At 43.1% G+C, this 24,214-nt stretch overlaps 1 protein-coding gene across 5 annotated transcripts in view; it reads right to left on the bottom strand.

The window, feature by feature from the left end:
• The window catches only part of RARB (retinoic acid receptor beta), a 321,973-nt gene that overhangs the window by 10,297 nt on the left and 287,462 nt on the right, over positions 1-24,214 (bottom strand). For all 5 annotated transcript variants that reach the window (XM_035319058.1, XM_035319059.1, XM_035319060.1 and 2 more), the window contains 2 exons: positions 9,869-10,029; positions 2,380-2,556 (listed from right to left, as the gene is read on the bottom strand). In XM_035319058.1, the coding sequence (XP_035174949.1) occupies positions 2,380-2,556; positions 9,869-10,029 (338 nt within the window). The remainder of the gene's footprint in view (positions 1-2,379; positions 2,557-9,868; positions 10,030-24,214) is intronic.

Here is a 24,214-nt window from a genome sequence, read left to right as displayed (position 1 = left end):
TGCCATACAGGAAAGTTAGGGCCCTCCACAGCACGCACACCTTACCTGCTTCTGCTTCTGAAAAAGCCTCAGCTTGTCCCTGCTACGGGTAGCTACGGCACTGGCTATGCCTGCTTGCTCAGACGTGCCACCTCCTCCAGTTTTGTCAAAAATAAAGAAGGGCGATCAGGAATTGCAGACCTCAGGAAAATTTGTAAGTACAGCTTGAATGCTGACACGTTCCCCCAGAACAAAAGCAGTGAATCACATTAAAAAAAAATCAACCCTTTCTATCCGTGAATTAGTTGAAATATACTCCTCAGTTACTACCTGCTTCATTATTAATATTCTTTTCCTGTTCTGGCAACAAAGCTTTTATTTAACCTCCTTGATCAAAGTCTGTGAAGTGCCTTTATCTGGACCTGTACCTTTGTCTAGAACTTTATCTGGCCCGTGTTGAGCCATGGGTTGGACTTCACAATCCTTGTGGGCTCCTTCCGGCTCTCAATATCCTGTGCTTCCATGAGATTATTCTGACAAAAATGCCAGCAGAAAAGCTACCCCTAAATATTTGATAATGTCCATCCAGTTTGCATGAGGTAAGCAGAGCTACCAGGGGATCTCACACCACATGGGGGGGCCAGGCATGCTCGATGGGGTAAGCTCTGATAACTGCTCCCAAAAAAGAGCTTCAGTAGCCCACAGGATCCTTTGCAGTTACAGCGTTAGAGTACGATTGTTTTTTTCCAGTAGCTACAGACACAGCAAATGGCAGCTGCAAGTAGGGGGAAGCTGCTGAAGGCCTGAAGTTGTAGGGTTAAAGAGTTTGGATGCACAGATTTTTGTTATATCTTGACCCCTTCTCCGCACCACCACTTCTGGCTATTTTCAGTAGTTTGCAAATGCAAACCAATTCTCTCCCTGTACCTCCGGCAGAATACATTTGAGGAAATTCCAAACTTTATAAATTATTGTATGCCTTTCTGTGTAAGAGGAACATAACTGCACCTTGTCATACTGGAGCTAATGACGACAGGCATGAGATTGGTAATAAATGGCTCCGTCTTGTGGAGGGACCACACACAATAATGAAGAGACAGCCTGGTCTGAATGAGTGCCCGGATGAAGCGGACAATGAGAGGTGAACCTTGAACACTGAGGGGCAACCTCAGCTTTCCCTTTTTTATAGGCCAAAGAATAATATCCCTGCCCCTCTCCCACCCACTTTTCCTCCTACATCAATGTCCTCTAGATGCGATTCTTCAAAACAGCTTTTGACAGCACAAGAGGAAAAGGTCACAGCAGTTAATGTCTTCCTCAATATGATCCTGTTTGAAGCAATGCACTTTTAGAAATTCCACGATTAATTACTTTAACTCAAATTCTCCAGGTTAAACTCCTGTGTTATGCCAAAAAATATACCTACAGTAGCCATCCTACAAAGGGCTTCCTGGCCATACTGAAAAGTGACCTGGTTCAATAAGGACCAGAAGGTTTATACTCGGAAGAAAACATTTGAAAGATGTATAAAACACATTTGATATCTTTAAAACACATTTAAAGCATTAAATGTTTTACTTAAAGCTATTGCTATGGTCAGCAATAAAGAGCATATTTGCCATTAAAAGCCTGAAGACCTCTAAGGTCTTTATAAAGAAATGATGAGATCCCAGAGGGCTCCTCTGAAGGTCAGCATGACAGAAACAACTGGAGACAAAGAGGGAAGATAGCTTGCCTTGACCTAGTGGCAAGCTCTGGAGGAAAACTTCAAGCCTATCTGCACAGTTTCCTTCTGCTTGCCTATTTAAAATTAAATGATATTTTGCTCAAATTTGTACAAAGTCCACTAGAGTCCACTTCCAAGCAGGCAATTTTGTGTACCGAAGGCTTAGTGCCTGCCAGGCTCTAGGAACATCAGGTTCCAACACCACAACCTGCAAAACAATCACTAAATATTTGTGTCTGGTTCCTCAAGTCACCTCATGACCAGAGATACAGCACCTTCCTGAAACTTCATAAAGGGAACTTCCTCCTAGATGCTCTTCATACACAGTCCTGGCTGCACGATGTTTTGGAGGGAGAAGGAAGGAGCCATAGTCACGGTGTTAACACTGGGGACATTTTTCTGAAGTTGTATGTATTTCAGTGAGTGCTGCGGTACCAAAATGTGCCCTTCTTTCAGCTACGTCGAAATCCACAAGCTGTAAGGACTTACTACGTATCTTGAGAAGTACAGTCATCCATATAACCGGTATTAGCAGACATGTTCGAGCGCACTCGTGACCGTACCGGTAAGTATGCAACTGTAAAGCTGGGGCAGTATTTAACCTTCTGTCAATTACAGTAACAGCGTACTAGAAAATAAATCAGTACCATAGTAATAATATTAAAGGTACGTACCAGTATGTCCAGGCAGGCTGCTTTAAGTAGAGTTATCTGGTCTGCAATGGTCAAACTCGTAAAGCCTGGCAATCGTTTTGCAAATTCCACTATTTTAATAATGCACTTTGTCGCAAGTTCACTGAATTTGTCCCAGAGCCCAAGGTCCAGTCGAACCCGATGGTCTGCGCTAGAGTTCTGGAAAGAAAGCCAGAAGGCACCATAAATCAAAAACATCCCTTTCAGTAAGTGATTTTCAAGGGAAAGAAACAACAACCGAGTATGCCTTCTAGAAGCGCTGTCTATTAACATTCCAGGCAATTTCTGCAGTTTGCTGTTGGGATGATGCTGTTTTTAAACTTGGATTAATCGCCTGAAAATTCCTTGGATATTTCTCTGTTACTTATGATTGCAGAGGCCATCTGTACAAGGAATACAAGTGCACTTAAACATTTCCAAATGCCACTATCATTATTCTTCCTTGCCATTATATAATAAGAGCATTGAGAGAGACAATTTACAGTTGTACCCCAGAAAATAAAATGAACAGTGGAACAAGAATATTGGGTCCTCATCTGGAAAAAGCAGCACAACATTTGGAACATAGTTTCACATACTTAAGATCTCAGCAAATTAGTTCTACTTAATTTATCTGCTCTGTAGCCCTGCGAGGGTTTTACAGCTTTCTCAAGCTACAGTCTCCCATGAATTAAACAGCACTTCTTTACACAACGTAACAAGAAACACCATGTGTAATGATGAACGAACGCTATATGCTCATTTGATGGGGCATCCAATACGCATCCTGTTTGAAGTGTTACAAAGATGTTCCTGCTGCATCTTCCAGTGACCACAGATTCATGTATCTTAATGGAAAAGTCCGTCATTTCCTAGAATGTGTGTTAATTTTGCAATTAAATTCATGTTTTTGTACATTCAGACAAAGCACTTAACCCTTAAATAAGTTAAACATGAAGAGCACATTAGACGAGAACTGGCTGACTCAAAAGCTTCTGTCATTTGAGATTAGTCCAACAAAAGTTGGACTCAACTCGAGAGTTGACCTTGACTCAATAGAAGACCTCAGGAGTCATCTCCATCCCATCTGTGATTCAAAAAACAGATGAAGATGGAGCCCTGAAATACCTGATGTTCCTCTCCTCTGTTCCTAGCGTGCAACGCTTTCCCGTTTTGCCAGCATTTGGATCCAGTGTTGCCTGCGATCGTATATCATAACTTTAAAATTCAAGGGGAGGAGTCTCAACTTGACACTGACAGACATGGCAGGTAAAAATCCATCAAAAAGTTTTCAGTTTACATGGACTGCACTTCCTTGGAGGAAACATCTCGAGTGACCTTACCACTGACACTGCTGATGGTGAGGACATCTACCCCCTTGGAAACAGCTGGAGACCTTCAAAGGAGTCATCAGTGGTGGCTGCATTTTGCCTCTCTCTCTCTTGCACACAGATGCTCCTCTTCTCAGCTGTGTCTTATGCTGCATAAGCAGAGGCAAAATGGCCGGGTGGCATCCCACTGCCACTCACTTCAGCCATCTGGGCCCCTCTGAAATGCAGGGTTGGATTTGGCACCAAGGACACCTCATATTGAGTGAGCGGTGTAAAGGGGCCCTAATTCAGCCAAAGGAAAATCCTTTATGTGGAAGGAACTCTCCAACCAGCCAAAACTGCACCCAAGTGGTTTGTCACCTTGGAGGCCATCACCTTTCTTCGGTTCTTTCACAGGAAGGACAGACTGAAGGAGCTGAAGGGAGGACAGGGGTTGTAGTTGCTGTCACCAGGCCCCATTCCCGCTGCCTCACCCTGTCCCCTGCTGCCTTGCCTCCACCACCACCACTGTGGTCGCACATGGGAAAGTCACGATGGGTCCTGGGGGACCACCAGCCTGACGGTCACCTTCATTTGCAACAGAGCAGAGATTCCAGCCAGTAATATTTATACTAGGCCACTATTACAAAAAATAAATGCTAATCATGATGAAGAGTTTAAAGATGCATACATGCTCTGCCCTGCTCCCCTCCTTCTTAAGGGATAAGAAATTAACCTCACCACTTCTATTTGAATTTTTATTCTGGGAACAATTTCTATTTTTTTTTTAAATGACAGTCAAAAAGATAGGAGAAAATGTCTTTATAATGCTAAACCTAAAGAATTGCCTTCAAAACGGTCCAAAACTAATGGGTTAACAGTCATTGTAATGCCCTTTGAAACATTTCTTTCGGCTACTGGAGTATGCATCCTTCAGATTTATTTTATTTCATCCTCAAGGACCTTGGTGAAATACAGTACATTGGAGGAAAAATAAGATCAAGATGTGCAGTCATTCAGGCTGTAATTAAATTTAATAGGCAGTTTATCCAGTTCATAGAAAGATGGCATAGCGTAGAGCTACACAAAGCAGAGCCTAAAGCAGGAAATCATTTTACAATAGGGTATCCATCTGGAAAAAAAGACGTTGCATGAAACCAGCAAGTGTGAACGAAATCTTCATCAGTATCATATGAGGTTACTTTATCATGCTACACTACTGGCAACGGGAAGTTTGACACGTCTTCTATTAAGAGTAATGCACAGCCGTCTTAACAAATGTAAATCTAACTCACCATTATGCAAACTGAAAAGAAGGGGCAGTTAATAAAACAAAAATAACCCGGTGTTTTATTATGCTGGTTGCCAGATCCTCGGCATTGGGTCTAATGTGGTTTACACATTATCTTTGAGATGCTACAAATGGGAAGACTTCTAACATTTCATTTGGTAATGGATGTAGTTGCAAGCATCATGGAGGGTCGCTAGATTTTTAGCGGCGTTTCCGAATATGTAAAACCAAAGTGGACTCAATATCAATGTATAGGTTGAACAACAGAACAAGGGGTTAATAAAATGCACGTTACAAATAGAAACTTGGATTAAATTTGCCTGGAGATCTCCTCTAAGCTTGCTGTGAAAAACATGCAGACGCTCTGACTTTTCCTGAATATTTTACTGAAGCAGTTTTTTGGGTGTCTTTTCCAGGAGCAGTCTTGCGTGTTTCTCAGGCCTTTGCACCAGTGCACATATGGCAGAACAATACTGTAATACACCCTAGTGGCATCTTTATCAGTGGAAAAACCCAACCTTGCTATGAAATCCAATTAACCAGCCATTTTTGCCACATAAATTGATCCCATTTTTTCCATCATTTTGTTTTTCATTGCAGGCTGCTCTATCTTCACATTAACAGTACGGGACGAGGCACTCCCAGAAACATACACAGTAGCAGCATCCCTACTGTCTTTAAAATCCACTTTACAAATGAAACAAGGCTCGCAGGGGCACTATCCCCTAATCAGGAACACTTGCTACGCCTCTTTAGTAAAAGCAGCGATGCACTGCAGCTTCACCAAGGACCACAGCACACTTTGCTCAATTCCAGCGTCGGGATATTTATTTCCTCTCCAATGGCACAGAACAACAGGCATGTAACTTCTACGCCAAGGACTTACAAAGAATAAAATGCCACTGAGGGGGGAGACACCTCCGCTTCCAGCCAGCAAAGAGCAACCTGGGGAGAACCTGAAGCAAGGTCCACAGAGTAAAAATTATTTTCTGTTTTATCCTCCCTTTATCATGATGCTGGATGTAACACAGCTGTAGACGTACAAATAATGCCAGTCTCAAGGGACAAGCAGTATAGTTACACTCAATTATACTATAAAGTATGACATCTCTAGAGAAATTACTAGGGCCACTTTCTCTTACCTGGATGACAGTAATAAAACAGATCTATTTATGATGGACTTTTGAAATCCATTACGTTTAAACAGCTTGCTGATTCTCATCATCGACAGAACTATACTTGCCCCTGCCTACCAAATGCAACTGTTAAGTCAAATGACCCAGGGAATTTAATACAAGTGCTATTCCCCCATTATTTTAAGTAGACTTTTATTAACTATGCAAAGCACAGTAATTATTACAGATAGGGACACTTTTTCCTTTTAAAGAGCAGATGGATAAAAGAAATGTAATTGAAAATGCTTTTCCAAAACCTTTTTCTGAGCAGATAAAAGTAGACAACGGGAAAAAAATAACCACATAACCTTTCCTGCAGGAAATGCAGGCTGTGGTGTTCAAGAAGAGGAGTCGGATATGCAAGCTAAATGGCTGAACAGATTTTTTTTATGGCTGTATCTCTGCAAGCTCTTTTTATTCCACCCTCTTATACTTACATTCTTTGCTCTTTTCAGCAACTAACAAAACCGTGTTTTACATCAGCCCAAAAGATCACATAACCAAAGGCGTACAGGAATCGCACGTACGGAGCAGGTTCTTCTGTCCACTGTTCCTATCACTACAAAGTGTGAAGCTCAAGAAATTCAAGTAAATCTGTAAATCCACTTTGATAAAATGTGCTAATTTCTTGCCTCTCACTTAAAAAACAAACAAACAACAACAACAAAAAACCTGTAAGGTTACAGAAGCAATCCATATGCTTTGCAGCATGAGAGCACCACGTTGCATGAATGTTAGCCTGCAGGACCAGACAGGAAAGCTCGACTGGCTATTTTCTACCTGTACTAGCTTGTTACTATCAAGAAGAGTAAAGCATCGCAAGCTTCTAGCTCCCCTTGGGCTCAGCATTTAGAAAAAGGGTCATGTGCTAGTTGTGACTTCTGATCTCTGTTTCAAGTGTCTCAAAAGGAAAGACTATCACCTGAATCCTGCCATTTGATCAACAGCTCATGTTGTTATGTCTGGGTATTGAAGCTGTGTCCCTCTCCATCAGCACAAACACCTCCTGCATTTGCAAGTCAGGGATCCTCTGTGCCTACAGGAAGTTTTTCTCCCCTCGCCTCACAGACAGCTGGAGATGAAGTCCCCTTACTCCAGCCAGAGGGGTATTCAGCAATATTTGAATCCCCGAGGTTCTTTGTTGGGTGCAAGCAACTGCAGGAGTGCTGCACTCTGTCCCTTTGAAAGCCAGGCAAAGATAACACTCACAAAAACGAGCTGTTACACTGAATTCCTACCTAAAATGCTGGAGTGGTTGCCAGACCTTAGCTGGAAGACAGATTTAAATACCCCACATTTCACACAGAGATTATGGGAACGAAGCAAGAAGACAGTTAATATTTAGCACTGCCACTACTAGTTTTGATGCAGCTGTTGAAGGAAGCTGTGTAGCTCTCAAGGTAAGCCAAAGATAACTCTTTCAGTATAATTTTGTTATTGCAACTTGTACAGTACCAAAACATGACCAAGTGGCAGGGACTTCAACCACGTGCAGCTAACTGCTATGGACTTCCAAAAAAACAACAATAAGAACAAGAAGTCGTTCAGTCTGTCCTGAGAGAAATATGCAATACCCAGCCTCAGAGACAGATCAGGGTTACCTGGGACTCCTTGACAGTTCAGATTCATCCGTTATCGAAATCCAGGTGCTCTCAGTAGAGGCTCTGAAATTTCTTCAGGGACATCAACTCCCCAGGAGGGTCAACAGGAACTCAAGAATGAAGGCCCCAGCAGTATAATATGGCTTCATTCATGACAAGACACTCTCCAGTTTCCACGTGTATCATTTCAAGAGCTAAAATATTTATGGACCTTAAGTATCCAATACATAATGCAAGCATATAGGTGCCCAGGTTTACCTTTCAACCATCCAGAGCTTGGACAATCACCAGTACTAAGTACCAACACACCCACCATAGTGCTCTTCCAGCTCAGAGGGTAACACACAAGTACGTAAGAACACATTCCCATTTGGAGGTATACGATACGTTACTCTGGGATAGCCAGGTCATTTGCAAGGCAGCCTGCAAGCAATAAACTCTGGCACGCATACCAGTCTGGCTACGTGTCCCAGCTGTGGACACCCGATCACCTCTTCTGCGAGGCACAAACTCACTGTCTTTGAACCGGGAAGATTTTCACACTTGTTCAGAAGCACTCTTGCTTTAGCAGAAGTGTGAGAGCCTGCTTGGAAGGTTTTATTCCCTTCAGGATGAAGGCACAACCATACGTACTGTGGGGAGGGGTGGAAGGCATTAAGGCAGGAATTTCCTTGAAAAGACACACCATGTATCCCCCAGCCCCCAGCCCTGCCTTTGGTTATGTCACCAGCTGGCTGTTTTTGAGCTTCCAGCCTCGCACGCTGCACTAGTCCCCGGGGGTCTGGCTGTGCTTGCCTACTACGGTAGTATTTACGAGCACGCCTACATTGATTGTTTTGACTACATCTAACATGAGCAGAGAAAGCACCAGAGAAGCATGCAGAGGACAGAAGCCTTCCCCAGTGCCAACAATTTTATGCGGGTCTCAAAATTAAACGTGAAAAATGTTTGTCAAAACAAACACGTCACTTTTGGTGATGTGAAAAATATGCTCTTCTCTAATGTCACAACACGTATATGTGCTTTTCTTGCACTTAAATTCAAAATCTTACACCTAGATCTGAGATTTTTGAACTGACCTGAATAAATAGAATAGAATGCCACTTAACAACAGCACCCTGCTCACTGAATATTCATGCCACGCATCTTGCCTAAAGTACTCTTTGAGAAAATTAGTGTTTGTTTCAGTAACGGGGTATTTACTGAAAAATGCAGAGGAATTCAGTGACAGAGCTTTCACCCGGACCCTAAGTCTGGGTTCCCGGTGTCCGTCAGGGGCAGAGGAGCAGGAGTGTGCAGGCAGATGGCTGCTTGGCCCAGCCATCCCACTCCTCATCTCCCAGCCTTGCAACTGAGAGCAGGACATTTGGCACATCCCTCTAAAACAGGCAGTACTGCTACAACTGACAGCAACAACAGACCAACAAAGTCACTCATCTACTGATAGGACTCTAAGTACTGCCTAGCGTTAATTTTTAGCATCTCTTTCATTACTGCATTGGCAAACCTGACATGGTATTTTCTCTTGCATTTGTATAAAAAAGTGTACTTTTCTGAGTCATCCTCTGCAGAAATTCCTACTGTACTGACCGTCTTCACTTAGAGACAATTCTTCATTTCTAAAAAGCAAAAAAAGTGTTGGCTGCTTTGGGGTATTTTGGTAGACTAGAAGAGGAATACAGCACAAATAAACATTTTGGAAACTGATTTATTTAGACATTTCCCATTTTCCTTGACCCTGGTAGCTCTGGGGCTGTCACCAGTAGCATTTACAAGCTCTCTACACCAACAAAATAGCAATCTGCTGATGTGCAAGCATAGAACATGTTTCTGGAAGCCAACAAATTTCTGATCAGTGCTGGTATTCACTCATGGACTCCAAGCTTGTCTCTTTTCTGGACTAGTCTTTCAGTCTGTAGCCTTTCCTATAATACTGCTAAGTAATGCTTACAGCGAAGTGCATGTATTTCCATGCAGATCCATGTTTTTTGCATGGCTAAGGAGATGCAAGGATTGCACGTACACCTGCATCCATTTTAAACATCAGAAGTCTCCAATCCAAAACTCATCTGACCCACCTGGATCCAGAATATATTATCTACAAACCATACTTACTGTAGTGTATTTTCCCAGCTGGCAGAGCGAGGGGAAGGTTTCCTGGTGAGCTTTTCGGATCTTCTCAGTGAGATCATCCAGCTCTGCTGTCATTTCATAGTTTTCTGTGGACTCCTGCTTTGAAGGTTCCTTCTTCTTTTTGTTCCTATCATTTCTGACAGCTGTAGAAGAACACCAAGCACAGATCACATCTGGTTACTCAATCACCTTATGTTACACTTGTTGATCTACTTCAAAACACTGCAACTTTTTTAACATTAATTATACAAGTGGAGATAGAAATGTTATACGCACGGGGAATAATTACACAATCACAATTACTTATCTGTATAAACTGAAATTGATGGGATAGTGATGAAAGCAAACTTCCGCAGGTGTTTGTTTTGGACGTTTTATTGACAGTCCCATACTGTCTACCCTCCAGGAAAGTCCGCCACAATTTCACATGCACTTTCACTAACTTTGTGAGGCGGGATTTTTTCATTGCATCACTACAGCTGTGCAAGGTGAACGGAGAAAGTCATTGTGGTGACATAGTTGGTATTTTATTGGATGTGAACCACGCTGAAGAAAGTAATGGTCTCTTTAGATGTCACAGTATGGAATGTAACAAACTCCACACTTAATGCAAACTCCACCCAGCAAAAATTATTTGAGGGGAAAGTTAAATTTGAAAACAGTCAGTGAAAGAAAATGAAACATTAAACTCAAGATCTGAAGATCAAAGGAGAAGCACAAACACTTGAAAGAGCAAAAATTGCAGTGAAGCTAGCTAAAGTTGCTTGCCATCTGCTCCTGCACTCAGACCAGCCTTCTACCCTTGCTGGGTTGTGGGGGATTATTAGAAATATGCATTGTGCTGCACTCATTCTGTAATTGATTTCCCTTGTATTTGTGTCCTGTAATAAAATATGACAGCTGCGCCATCACCATACTCTCTGTTCTTTTAGTGAAAATAGCTTCCTTTTACAAGAGGTGCCCAGGAGATCGGTCTGTGTCCGCAGTAGTGCCGGTGTTTGTGTGTTTTACCAAGAGGCTTCTTGTTAGCTAGAGCTAACATTGTAAGTGTAACCAGATGCACAAGGAACCCAGGCTTTACAACAAAGCCAAACCAAATCAATCCCTCTCCCCAAAGACTCAGTATCAATAGTGAAGACCCCAAAGACTAAATGCTGCTGGACAAACAGAAAATAACACCAACATCCACCCGTGTTGAAAACCTCGTGATATTTAGGTCAGTGCCCTGAATTCTGAGAGGGTGACTGGTGTACCTGGCACATGTGAGGACGACCAGCCTACACCTGCTGAGTCTCACTTGTACTGTCCCCCTCCAGAAAAAGCATTTCTCTGTGCTGTAGGGAGTGAAGCATTGTGAAACTGGCAGAAGCCCACAGCTGGCTCTCTTTCCCAGGGGGTTCCCCAGGCCCATCTCCGTGGCACCACATCTTTGGGTTGCTTGCTCCGTGTCTGCGAACCACAACAAGGCAAAGATGCAGACAAACACTGCACGTTTCAGGCAAAAGAGGAGGTTTTGATTCTCTGGGTATCATTTCTGAAGGAAAATCAAGAGCGATGTGGGAAAATAGACAGTTGGGAATGCAGCAGAATCAGGGACATCTACAGAAATAACGTCAGGCACACAAGAGAAAACAACAGGTAGGACAGCGAATGTTGTTGCTGCTTTATGAGTTGATCAGGCACATGCTCCATGCAATGAACACCTCTGGTTTTCTGACTCAAGGTTTGCAACTGAGAGAACTCTGACCCTACTCCAGCAAGTATTTTAAGGATGCACTTGACTTTAATTGTGCGAAAAGATCCACACTGAAGACAGTTATGGGTTTGCTGGATCAGGGCTGGGATGCTGAGCACCTCGATGGTTTACAGCCTAACCTTGAACGCCATCAGTTCTCATGTCTGGAGTAACAGAGGCTCAAAGGATGCCAAGAAAAGTGGACAGGGAAGGCAATGAGGTGCTTTCTTGTGAAGGTTCAGTGCTAGCAGGGTAGTCAGGTCGGGGGGAGTTGGATGGATCCCCCCAGGTTTTTACAAACACTCTCCTAAAGCTGCCTTGTTCACTGGATCCCAGGGCAGAGTGCAAATCAGTCTCAGGCATTGAAAAAACGTCCAGGGCCAACACGTACAGCTCGAGTGCTCCCAACGGCCACCGCACTCCAGAAGTAAATCCTAATCACTGCTGTACTTGGGAGATAAAAGAGCTCCTTAGAAAATTATGTAAACTCCTACACAACCGCAAAAAGCAATAAGCCTTTGTAATAAAGCCCCATTCACTTATAGCTCTACGATTGACAAATTTGCTAAACAGGCAGCCTCAGCAACTACTTATCTCAATAGCTTTGAACTCCTTGTGGAAGACAAACACGTTATTTAGGCCAGCCTTCGGAGCAGCTGCCAAGAGCTCCCAGATACAAGGAGATAACTCACGCAGGAATCCGGACACTGCTCCCGTGCTGCCACTGCACAGCTCTTTCTTCCGCTACACCTGAGGTCCTTTCCCCTCCAGAGGCCATCAGAGAGACAGCTGCTGGTCAGCCCCCATCACCAAGTGGGCCCAGCTCTGTCCTTTCTTTTCATGAGCAAACCACTGGGTAGGAAGAGTGGAAGGGGAGAATTAACATGTCCTGGAAACTAAGAACGGGTTTTGCTCTTTTGTTACCTTTTTTTCTACGATTCTGTCAGTCTTTGTAATAACAGTAAAACCCAAATAACATTTATCTTCTTGCTTTATGTGTATTTTTCATATTTTCTACATTTTTCTAAAGCTACATCAGACTCAGCTGTGTTTCTGCATTCTCTGTAAGATAACACAATGAAGTGCTCCAAACATATAAAGGATTTCTATAACGTTGAACTATTATACAAATTCAACCGCATGTATAATTCAACTCAAAAAGAGAGGAAAAGATTAAGACAACACTATGCTTAAAAGAGTTAAATAAAAACACAAGCACACACATTTACACAGTAAATTTCAAAGCCATCAGTGCTCCGGGAACAGGAACTGTCACGCTGCATGTGGGAATAGTTCTGGATTACAGCTTATGCTCATATCACATAAATCACACCTTTTTGTATCTTGGTCTTTACATGCATATGATCACATCAATCCCAGATGCAATTCCACTGCCTTTTAATGATGATATGAAAGTGATGAATCTGTGTCACAGTTAATGCTGCTGTGGAAAACTCAGGTTATGAATTTCATTACTTGGGCACTAAATTCTGACTCAACGGTTGCATTATTTAAGAGCTCCCAACAGGGGACAGTGTGGACGCTCCCTCGCCCTGTGAGAAATACTGGAAGTTACAAAATTCAAACAAAAATAAGGCGTGCGTGTGGTGAAGAGAATGAAGAAAGGCGTATCTTTGTATGTGGGTACGCCACGAGCGCTGCCTGGACAGCTGAGCGCCGCACGCCCAGGCCTGAGCACGTCTGCTCCCATCCATCTCCCCGTGACAGCTTCCTTGTCACCCCGACGGACGCGCAGGCTGGGACTTGTGCTCCCACACCCAGAAACCTCCAGGGAGCTGCGGCAGGGCTTTGTGTTGTCCTGATGTTAAGGACCAGCCCCTGCCCTCTGATGTTCACCCACCGCCTGATGGAAGAAGGGGCTGAACATCCCCGCTTCCTTTGCCGCAGGTCTCCCGCTGCCTTCCTCAGCCTCGGACACGTTTTCTCCCTTTGGCTTGAAGCCGTAGCAGGGATGGATGCCTTTCTCCAAGGAAAGTGGGGCCAGCTGTAGATAAAGCTAAGGATAGGAAGGCATGAACAGCTTCTCTCAGAGGACCTCAGCTCTCTCATTTAGCAACCACACAGCAATTCTTGTGCTCGAGCAGGATTTTATCACGCATGTCGTGACACTGGGAATTGTCCAGTCTTAAATGCAACCCCCTCAGGCCCACCAAATTCAGTCACCACTTGGCTTTGGAAGAGTCTGGGATCCAGCCCAAGAGATTTAGGCAGTTTCTAGATCCTCAGGTAAAATTAAGGCATACCAACTTCTCATACTCCCCTTTGTTAGCGGCGGCGGAAACGTGTGCTGTGGAAAAGAACCTCCAACTCACGACAACACCATTTTTCCAATTACTTGCATGACTTTTGCTGCCCCAGACGCCCAGAAGATAGTTTGACAGCACCTTTCATGTATTATAATGATTAATCAGCTATAAATTCATGACTCAAAATGCTATCATTGCTGTTTTGCCTCCCTGAGATCCCTGTGACCTTTGAATAGCTTTGTGTACTAGTTAACTGTTTTTGTTCCTGTTTTGACAACTCCCAGTGTATCCAGTCAGTTTGCATTCCTGCAAAACCACACTTCTCTTGTCCTTAAGTATTTCGAAGCTATTTGTTAAGCTAACAGCTCTCAGAAGCACCTCTGAGCACTCCTCGCACAGGAAAGCCCAGGGAGGAGGGCAGCACATGGCAGGCAGGGCGCCGCTGTCCCAGTGGCTCTGCGGCCCCTCGGAGCGATCCTTTGCTGAAGGCCGGCAGCGTTCCCGGCTGGAAGGGCAGGACCAATGGTGCTGTGCCCACGTGGCGAGGTTGACGCTCAGCCTTGCACCCAACACTTCCAGGAAAGCCGAGTTGCTTGCAGGGGTGCAAGCCTTGGTCCCTTTACATCCCGACACTCTAATTCCAGATGTAGCTGCTTAAAATCGCTAAGTCTAGCAAGTTAGCAGCTGTGGCCCATTTCAGTCAAACATGCGAAGCACTTAACTAGCGCCTCTGCCAAGCCTGCTCCATCAGGATACATGCCTGACTTCCCCCAGACACTGTGCACCTCCTTTCTCCCCATCAGCTTTCACTAAACTGTGCTCACCACAACTTACGGCAGTGCGCAGGAATGGCTTTCACAACAGTCCCCTTGGAAAAAAAAAACCCTGAATCACATCAGACCTCACACCCCGAAAGAGGACAATGAGGCAGACTCTCCAAACCCCCAGATGAAGGCAGCGCCTTGCTACACATCACTGAAGGCCCCCACACACCGGAGCTGATGGCAGCAGGCATGGAAACGGGGGAACCTCTCCAACAGCTTGTGCTCCAGGAGGCTGTTTTTCCCTTTTTGTAGGGGATGTAACAGCCTTCTCCTGCCGCAGGGTGAGCAGCACAGGAAGAGAGTTAACCACCACCTGACCTTTTGCATAAGCTCCAAGCCAGCTCCACCATAAGTAAAGAAAGTACACAAAATAATCTTGAAAACAACACAATCACGCTTGACAAACCGAGATGCCATCAATTCAGAAGGGTAAGAACCCTGTTCCTGTTTCCTAGCAATACAACTGCAAGCCAAACACAGCATTACAAGATGCAGAACACCAGGTAGTTATAAATGGATTGGCTTTCCTGGGTCGTGATTTCCAGATGAAATAATGTTTTCTTTCAGGCAAAGCCGCTCAGTCTTTAAAAACAACAGGAAACTATCTTAAAACAAATTCTCATGCCAAAACGGAGCTTTGACATATGGAGAACAATCGGAGGCAATGCACATTTCTCATTAAAAACTCTTGCTTCTAATGGACAAAGCCAGTAACGAGTACGCCGTCTTGCACGGGGCCTCAAGTACAAAACCAAACTCCACTGAAAATTGCATATTGTGGAGCTAATTCAGAGAAGCCAACAAGGTCGGCCGTCTGGCGCAGTCGCCACAAGAAAACATCTCGAGTTAAGCGAGATAGTATCTCTCCGCAGACATGTCTCAAAATTAAGAGGGAGTGCAGAGAAACAATCATGAAGGAAACTTCATGAGAACCTGGCACGCTCTCATTTTTCCCCAGGCGCAGAGCGAGGACATAGATTAAAGCATTCAAACCTGCCCCTGCTTTCCTGTTGAGAAATACTGCTCGGCTATGGCAAGTGAGCCCTGACCAGCGCTCCAGGAACCTCTGGCATTACGCCCCGGGTTCGGCTCAGCAGCAGGGGAAAGCACCGCAAACCCGAAGGACATCATCATCCTGCACGTTGACTCTGCGTACACTGGCTGCTCCAGTCATGGGTGGTGGTTTCTTTTTTGAGGAAGGTGAATCTGAACTCTGCCTTGCAGCTCTGTATTATTCATTACATAATTGCTATGTTTTATTAGAAATATGATCTATTGTAACCTTGAATACAGTAACTTAAATGACATTGAAAATTAGATTATTCTGATTATTAGAGAAGTGAGAAAGGTACTAAACATTTGTAAGACTGATAATCAATCAGTGTATCCATCTGAGTGCAATAAAAATCAATCAGGAGCTAGTGCATTTAAATCTAATTTTTTAAGCATGACATTTTCTTCTGAGTTTCTTTTTTAAATGTCACCCTCTTCTACAACAGTGATTGATTCTATCCCCAGGGACAGTTAACTCCGACTGTTTTATTCATAGCACAGAGATCTTGTGTCCACATTCTTTTCTAAATATCAAATTAATCACAACAATAATATTTTCATCAAAACACAAAATTCAGAAGCACACATTCATGTATCCAAAGCAGTACAAAACACAGCGGTACATTTAAATTGGTTCAAACAACACAATGCTCTTAACTAGCAAGCAGTACATTTTAACAGAAAACGGTGGAATTTTGTATCCCTTAAGTCCTCTTTTTTTCCCCCCAAGAAAGCGAAGGCCAAGGATTTGCTTGTTTAAAACATAATTCATGTAGAAATGCTTCAGCGGTGAACAATGAATCACTAGCTATAGGGAGTCCATGAGTAATTACCTGTGCCTCCAAAATAACCTTATTAGGCTATTGTAAGTATAGGGGAGACCTTTGATACCTATAGCCTAAGGGGCTCTATTTTTCCATTCATGCACAGGGGATTTATATGGTTATATCCTATTATAACCGACGAAAGCAACACATCTCCCATTTATGTATGAGGATAACTGCAGGGTTAATATATCAAGAACTGAGTTAAAAGAGCAGGTTTCATTATATGAATGAATGATACAAATGGATGCTCTACAGCTTTATTCAACCGGCCTGAAACTTGATCTGTGGTTTCAAGGATTCCATCAGCCTGAAAATTTTATTTTTGACATGAAATTTGGCACCTGCTAGTGTCACATCCCTGAAATATTAGTAGATGGAATGAGCAAAAAAAGGAGTTTCTAGTCCCTTGAAGAAAAACAACACCGATCGAACTCAGATGTAGGATCAAAATAACCAAGCCAGTGCAGAACAATAAGCTACAAGAAATACCCATTGGAAACAGCTGAAAGGTATGGCTTTTGTATTCTTTTTCTTATTAATTTATTATCATTTTCAAGATAAATAAGGAAATGACATAGAATCGTATTTATTTATTTTGCTTGCTTGCTTCTTAAACAACCTTTTTATTTTTTTTATTTTTTTGCTTTTAAGAGAGATGGAAACAAAAACATCTGCCATGCTTTGGATATCTAAAACTGCCAATCCAAGACCTGAAATGGAAGGAAAACAACAACAACAACAAACTGGCTCTAAATGCTGATTTGGAGTGAATGTGGGAAATACTTAGAGAAGGCTCCATAAAGTGTTTCAGCTAGAAAAACAAAACAAAACAGGAACCTCATAAACTGCTTCCAGGCCCAGGGATATCCTGATAAAGTCTACCTGTATATTGACTACATCATTTCAGGGCTGGTTCCAGTTCTGCAGAACGTACCCAACACAATGAGAACTGTTCGAAGTCCAGAAATACAGATGGAAGCAAACCCCACAAAACAACTCCTAAACAGAAATTAGGAATTCCAAAGCTGAAAAGTTTAAAAGACAGAAAGCAAGCAAATGAGTGAAACAAACCCAGCAGAAACAGCACGCAGGTGTGGCAGCCAGATGAGGCAGAAAGTGGAGCAGCTTAGTCAGAGCCAGGATACACGGGGCATGGAACGTGTGCCATGGGCTGAACCGAAAGCAGACTCCTTCATCTCCCTTACCGTCCGTCTCTCCCTGCATGTTGCAATCAAACTAGACGGAGAGACATGATTATACATTAATGGTAAACTGTTTAGATAGCTTTTGGCCTGAGATTTCCATTCTCCGAGTGCTTTAATATCACCAACTAATTGCCACCGTGAAATAGGATAATCCAGAAACTCTTGGAATCTGAAGCTTAACAAGCTTCCGAAGGCTACCATTAATAATTTCAAGTAGGATAAAACACAAATATTTCCTATGAAGGCCCACCAACATATCTGCAATGGAAATAACCCATAAGCTAAGACACAACTCAGCCACTCATGTTTCCGTCTGTATTTCAAGTAAGCATCACCTCAAGTTACATATTGCCAGAAATTCCTGTTAGATGGAGCTTCTCCATAGGCAGGTTCCACAATGTCATAATTCACCTAGTGCTGTTGTTGAAATAATCTACAAAAGCAGATTAAACCCTCCCTGTTCATGCCCTGCCCCATCTCTCTCAATATCCTGCATGACATCAGTCACTTCCTTACTTTGATGTAAAAAAAAAAAACACATTTTTTATTAAGATTGACCATGGCACCTGCAACTGGCTTTGCAGAGTAATAGCATCACCTGGAGGATATTGGCAGCCATCCCTTTCCCTGGTCAGTGATGAACTCCAAAGGAGCTTTGGGATCAACCACTCCATCCCGGGAGGTTTCCCAGACTTGCAGCTGCACAGTGCTGACCTGGGGGAGAATCCCCCTGAAACTAAAATCCCCAGGGAACTGAAGTATCGCTGTGGTTGCCATCTACTTTTTCATCTGCCAAAATCCCAGTGGATTTACTAGAAACTTCTTCAGCTGTCTAGATAAAATTCTGCATACAGCTGGTTAAACTGAAATAGTCTGGGGAACTGGACAGCTTTTATGGAACAGCAGTGTCTAAACACATTAGCTAAAAATATACACAACCACAAACACGACGTGATTATTCTTTCTCTTCCTTACAGCTGAAGTGACTAAATGCATACACAGCAGTTGAAAAACACTTCTAAATAGTCAGCCTGACATTAAATTCCTATTAATCTATACTACAAAAAATAGCACAGTTGTTTTTCACAGGCTGGGTAAAGAAAAATTCCTAAATTTCAAACTCTGAACTTTCAGTCAGAAGTCACTAAGAGGCCATTAAATCTGTCTCATCTGATTTCAGCTGTTCAAGTGCCCTTTCGAGCTACCTTCTCAAAGCAACTGCCCTTTTGAGCTACAATCTTGAAGTCTGGTACACTAACTCTTTATGGATAACCGATTACAGGTAAAAATATCCTGAACCTGACCTTTCTCTCCAGGGTCACCAAAAGGTAAACCAGTCTACTCATCTACAAATATTACATTAATTTTTCTTATGAGACAGTCATGGTAGTAGGATGGCTCGCAACTGGGAGAACTTGGGGTTATCCAGTGTCATCAATTCAATTTGTTGGACATTATCCAGGATTGCTGATGGCAAGGAAAGTGCACTGCTGTAAACTAAAACCAGACACTGCACTCTGTTTCTGCCTGGTATCTGGCCTGACTGTAGCCCTTCGTACAGTTCAAAGTGCTACAGCTATTTTATTTCTCATCCTAATGGGCACAAACAAAAAGAACTTGATTTGCTTGTTGCTTAACTGGCAAGTTACCTATCATGACAAATTGCAACTTCTTTCCTGGCAGCAACATTAAGAAACTTTTTTTAACAAAACAACATCCCAATAACAAGTGCGTTAACTCAATATAATGAGTGAGACTCAGCTATGGTACAAACCTAGGCTTTCTGATTATACTTGGTAAAACAGATTGTATGCACAGCAAATCAAAAAGCTACAGTTCTGTCGGGGAAAAGAAAGGAGATGAGCCAGCACCCCTTCCCTTTGGTCACACTTGGCCACTCAGCACCCAGGGCAACAGCTCCTGTGAAGGATGAGCAGCAACACCCAGGTGGTGTGCCATCTGCATTCTTCCCTTTCATTAAGGCTGGTTTCATGCAGTGAATGCAATTTGGCTTTCCCCAAACAGGGTTCAGTCCTATGTTATTCACCAGCTTTAAAAATAACAGCCCCAACTTCCCACCACTACTGCTTAAGTTGTGCAGTGGTGCTACTCCACCGATCTCGGCAGAGTCCTATTAGTGTAAAACTACAGTAACGTAGTGGGAGATCAGACCTAATACCTCTATCCGCAGATGGATAATACCGCATTCATAGCTAAGTTTCATTTCTTTGTTTTGCCCCCAAGGCTAAATTTCACATTTGTACCTCCTGGTGTCTCGTGCAATTGTGTAAAGGTGCATCTAGCGGGAGAGCTGCCAACTGACAACACATTTGAAGAGGCCTGTGTGCACTGCGTATTTCATCAAGCACAAAGAATACATTGCCTCGTGCAACCGTAAATTGAGCTCATGAAGGTGCAGGAACAGTTGTTCCAGATGTGTTTTGAGAAAGGGAGCTGTAGTCTTGAACCACAGTGCTAGCCTGCATTACAGCCTAGGCAGCTTGCTGCCCTGGCCTCCCACTAAGCCAAGAATAATAAAATCAAGCAAATAGCTCAGCTACTATTTACCTATTCCTCTGAAGGTAATGTGGAAAAAACGCCATTATGAACACACAGATTTTTTTTCCTAAGGATAAAAGCTTGTCGATATGTCTGGAAAAAAGAAAAAAAAAAAAAAAAAAAGGATCAGGAGGTTATTTCCAGCTCTCAATGCTTTCGGGAAGACGGTGTTGCTCTGCAGCGCTCAACCTCCCTGCCAGGGCTGCTGCCAGATGACCTGCTCTGCACCAGGAGAGGCAGCCTGGCAGCATGAGATGGGAAGGAAAGCACTGTATTTCTTAGCTACGTAGACCTAAAAGCACCGGAAGAGCAGATAAAAAAAATATAATGCTGAAGCCTTGCATTTATGTGCAGTCCCACACAGCTGGTGGGCACATGGCAGCATCTGCCCATGGACTTGCTCTGCAACTGGGTCCTACTTTTCATTAATAATGCTTGCCTTTAAAATGGTTTTGCCATAATACTGAAAGAATGGTTTAATCAAACAGTAAAATACTATGCTCAAACAATGCATTTTGTTTATTTCTGCCCCCTTTCCAAAAGCTGAACAATCAGAATAAAAAAACCTGTAAATTTGTTTGTTGGGAGTTCTTACTTTTTTTTTTTTTTTTTTTTAATTACACTGTCCTTCTTTAACAAACCATAACCTAAGGAGAAACAAAAGACAGTTCAGGGGGCTGCTTTTTACTCCCAGCCACAGGACTGTCAGCTCTGTGGAAGGCTAAACCGAGCCGCAACACGCTCCCTGGACAATGGGAATAACACACGCCGGCCGTGCCGGGCTGGGAGCACTTGGCTGGCCACGTCCTCAGCTTCCCGTAAATGCAGGGCTGAAGCTGGTGGCTGACACAGGTAAACAAATTCACTTCCAACCTTGGCATCTCGCTGCCCACTCTGAGGCACTACGCAGGCAAGCTGAGGCTCTTCAAATGCTTCTGCCTCTTGCTCGCAGCTCATGCCTGGGGTCTCTGAGCATGGGAGAGCACCAGGTTTACTGCGACTCTTCAAAGAGGAAAGTACATAGTAGACAAAGGCTGCTGCTTGTGTGTTTAATAAATACTGTTGTGTCCATAATTCACACAGGCAGAAAGGCTGCTTTTCATGTATGAATGCAGATCCTCCAGACATCTGCACGTGTGCTTTATGTAGTGGCAGGAGCATTGTGGCAGTATGGGGTCTAATTCCCTCAACACACCTGCAGAAACCTCAGCTGCTTCAACGCTCCTGTTAGGACATGAATCACTCCACAAGCCTGCACCTAATTATCAGACTGTCTATTTTGATATATTCTATCTTTTATGTACAATGCTGAAGAAGTTCTTTAAAATATGTTCCAGCTACTCTTCTATTTAAAAAAAAAAGGGGGGGAGGGAAGGAAAAAAAAAGGAAAATAATAATAATAAAAAACCTTTCTTATCTGTGTCTTAAGACCTGAAATAATAGGAGCAAGTGGACCAGATTATTTTTTTAAAAAAGGCACGGTAGCTACTACAGGACGGGCTTAAAGAACTTAATTCTGCCAGACAGGGTCAAGTAGCATCAGATCCTGACTTCTCCATAAGATTTTTTAAAATATCCCCAGTAATGCCAGCACATAACCTGCCCACATTAAGTGCTTTCACAGTACACCAGACCAGTCTGATCTAGCGAACATACAAGGAGCGAAGCAGACAGACACTTGTTTCCAGGAAACAGCAAGATACTAAAAAAAGAAGCCTTTTTATTGTTGATTTGAAATCAAAGTGATTACTGAGGCCATTGCAACTTCCAGCACAAGCCTTACTGCACACAAGGGAGTTCGTTTTGAGAAGGCAAACAGGCGGCGGGTCACCACAGAGTTAACTCAATAAAATAATAATTTCTACTTGGATAAACTGACCTAGTTTTCCCAGACTTCTCTATGAAAACAAAGGATGCAACTTGGACACTAGATGACGTCTGAAATGGAAGCCAAGAGCTGGGTAAGGAGCCTGGACTCAGCGCACAGCTGGCCCTTCATTAAATGAGGGTGGTGTGCCCCAGTTGACAGAAGCTTGTGTTACAGACAACTACTGCACAACACAAGATTAATTGGAATTACTGGCAATTTCTACTCACACCTGAATTCACTGAGCTGATGACAAAACTTCCATGGCCTTCGACAGCGTGGAACTGGGCCCTGAACTTATCACACACAGGTTCAGCACCTCCTTCCAGCAAGGATGGCCTTCTTAAAAGATTTTTTAGGAGAGGTCCTCAAGATACTGCTGCTGGGAAACACCCCTGACAGAGAGCACGAGCTGGAAGTCGGGATTTCCAAAAGCGGAGCTTTGTTCAGTTGGTGAAAGAGCCCAGGAACAGCTGCGGGACTGCCCCGAGCCACAGGCTGCGCGGCAGACATGTCGCAGGCGAGCCCGGCTGGGCCCAGGACACGCAGCGTGGAGGACAGGAACCGACAGGGATCCGTGCCGGCCCCCTCGTAACTCATCCCGAGCTTTTGCACATCTGAACAAACCGCGGTGCCTACAACTATGCGTTCTGGGATTCGAGAGAGTGTTATTTTTCAGTGAAATGCTGTTGTGCTGGAATGCCTCTAACCAGCTGAAGTTAAACAATCTGCCCCGAGTAAATCTTCAGTGGAGGGAAAACCTAAATGTATGAAGAGGAAGAGGCTTGCCGCCCCCTCTTTTCTAATCCATCACACAGCGTTAGATTAAATACTCATTATAAATATACATAATAAAGTGTTAAGACCGGGATCCCCTTAATTGCCTTACTCTCCCTACATTTCCTGGTTTCTAGGGAATATTTTAAAATGTTCCTCATCCATTATTGCACAGCTCATTAGCCACATGGTTATCTTCCCACCTCATCCCCCAAACTAAGAAAAAAGACCCCAAAACTCATAGGGCTTAATTCTGCATACCCTGTGGAAGGCAGTTAATGTATCTGTACGGTTTTACGTTCACGCCTTGCCATGCATAAATTATGCTACAAAAAATGTTCCTAATAAACTAGTAAAATAACTAATAACTGACTTAGAAAGCAGCAGGAAATGTTGCCAAGAAAAGGTTTTGACTGTCTCTTTAGTACAAGGAGGACTTAAGCCCTCAGCAGAATTAAAGGAGTAAAGTATTCCTGCTTATTCTCTTCTTTCCATGTACTTTTCTCTTTATAGGAGAGGGTTGAGCATAATGGAGTTGCCTTACCTTAATAACAACTATCTTCTTGCCTTTATTTGTTCTCATTATTATTATTATTATTATTATTATTATTATTTGCACTCCTTTTCAATTTAAAATTATTTCCTGGATGTTCTGATTTAGTAGCAGTGTTCATCCGAAGAGGCACCCAAAGGGAAAAAACAAGTACTTATACATTAAGCTTCTCCTTCAAGCTGCAGGAAGAGGCAAATTGAGCGCCCTCCTTGTAGAAGAAAACTGTCAAAAGGCTCTAACAAATTAACAGTTTTCCATGTCACTTGTTACAGGGATCTGGACTGTACAAATTTGATCCCTGAGCTCTCGATGGCATAACCAGACAATGTGACAGTACAACATGGGCTGCAAGACAATATGCATTGAGGTCTGGTCTTCTGCACCCAAGTTTATGAGACATCTAATTTGAAACACAAGAGCCCAGGCTTACTCCCTGTACAATGGAGACAGATCAGCATCGTTAGAGAACAATTCAAACTTCACTAAAATCTAATACTCTATCTTCCAGTATCAACAAATCTTTATCAAAAAATAACACAACACATCCTCTTTGATAAAATTTCAGAAGAGACACTTCGTTGAGTAGCTCTTCTCCACTGTCTCTCTCATAGAAATAAAATAAACCATCTCACAAATGACCTTGAAGTAGTGTTATGGCAAG

The sequence above is a fragment of the Oxyura jamaicensis genome, chromosome 2 (genome assembly GCF_011077185.1).
Source record: "Oxyura jamaicensis isolate SHBP4307 breed ruddy duck chromosome 2, BPBGC_Ojam_1.0, whole genome shotgun sequence".
In the NCBI taxonomy this organism is placed as follows: Eukaryota; Metazoa; Chordata; class Aves; order Anseriformes; family Anatidae; genus Oxyura; species Oxyura jamaicensis.
Note: the sequence above shows the minus strand (reverse complement) of the source record. Positions and strands in the feature narration are given on the sequence as shown.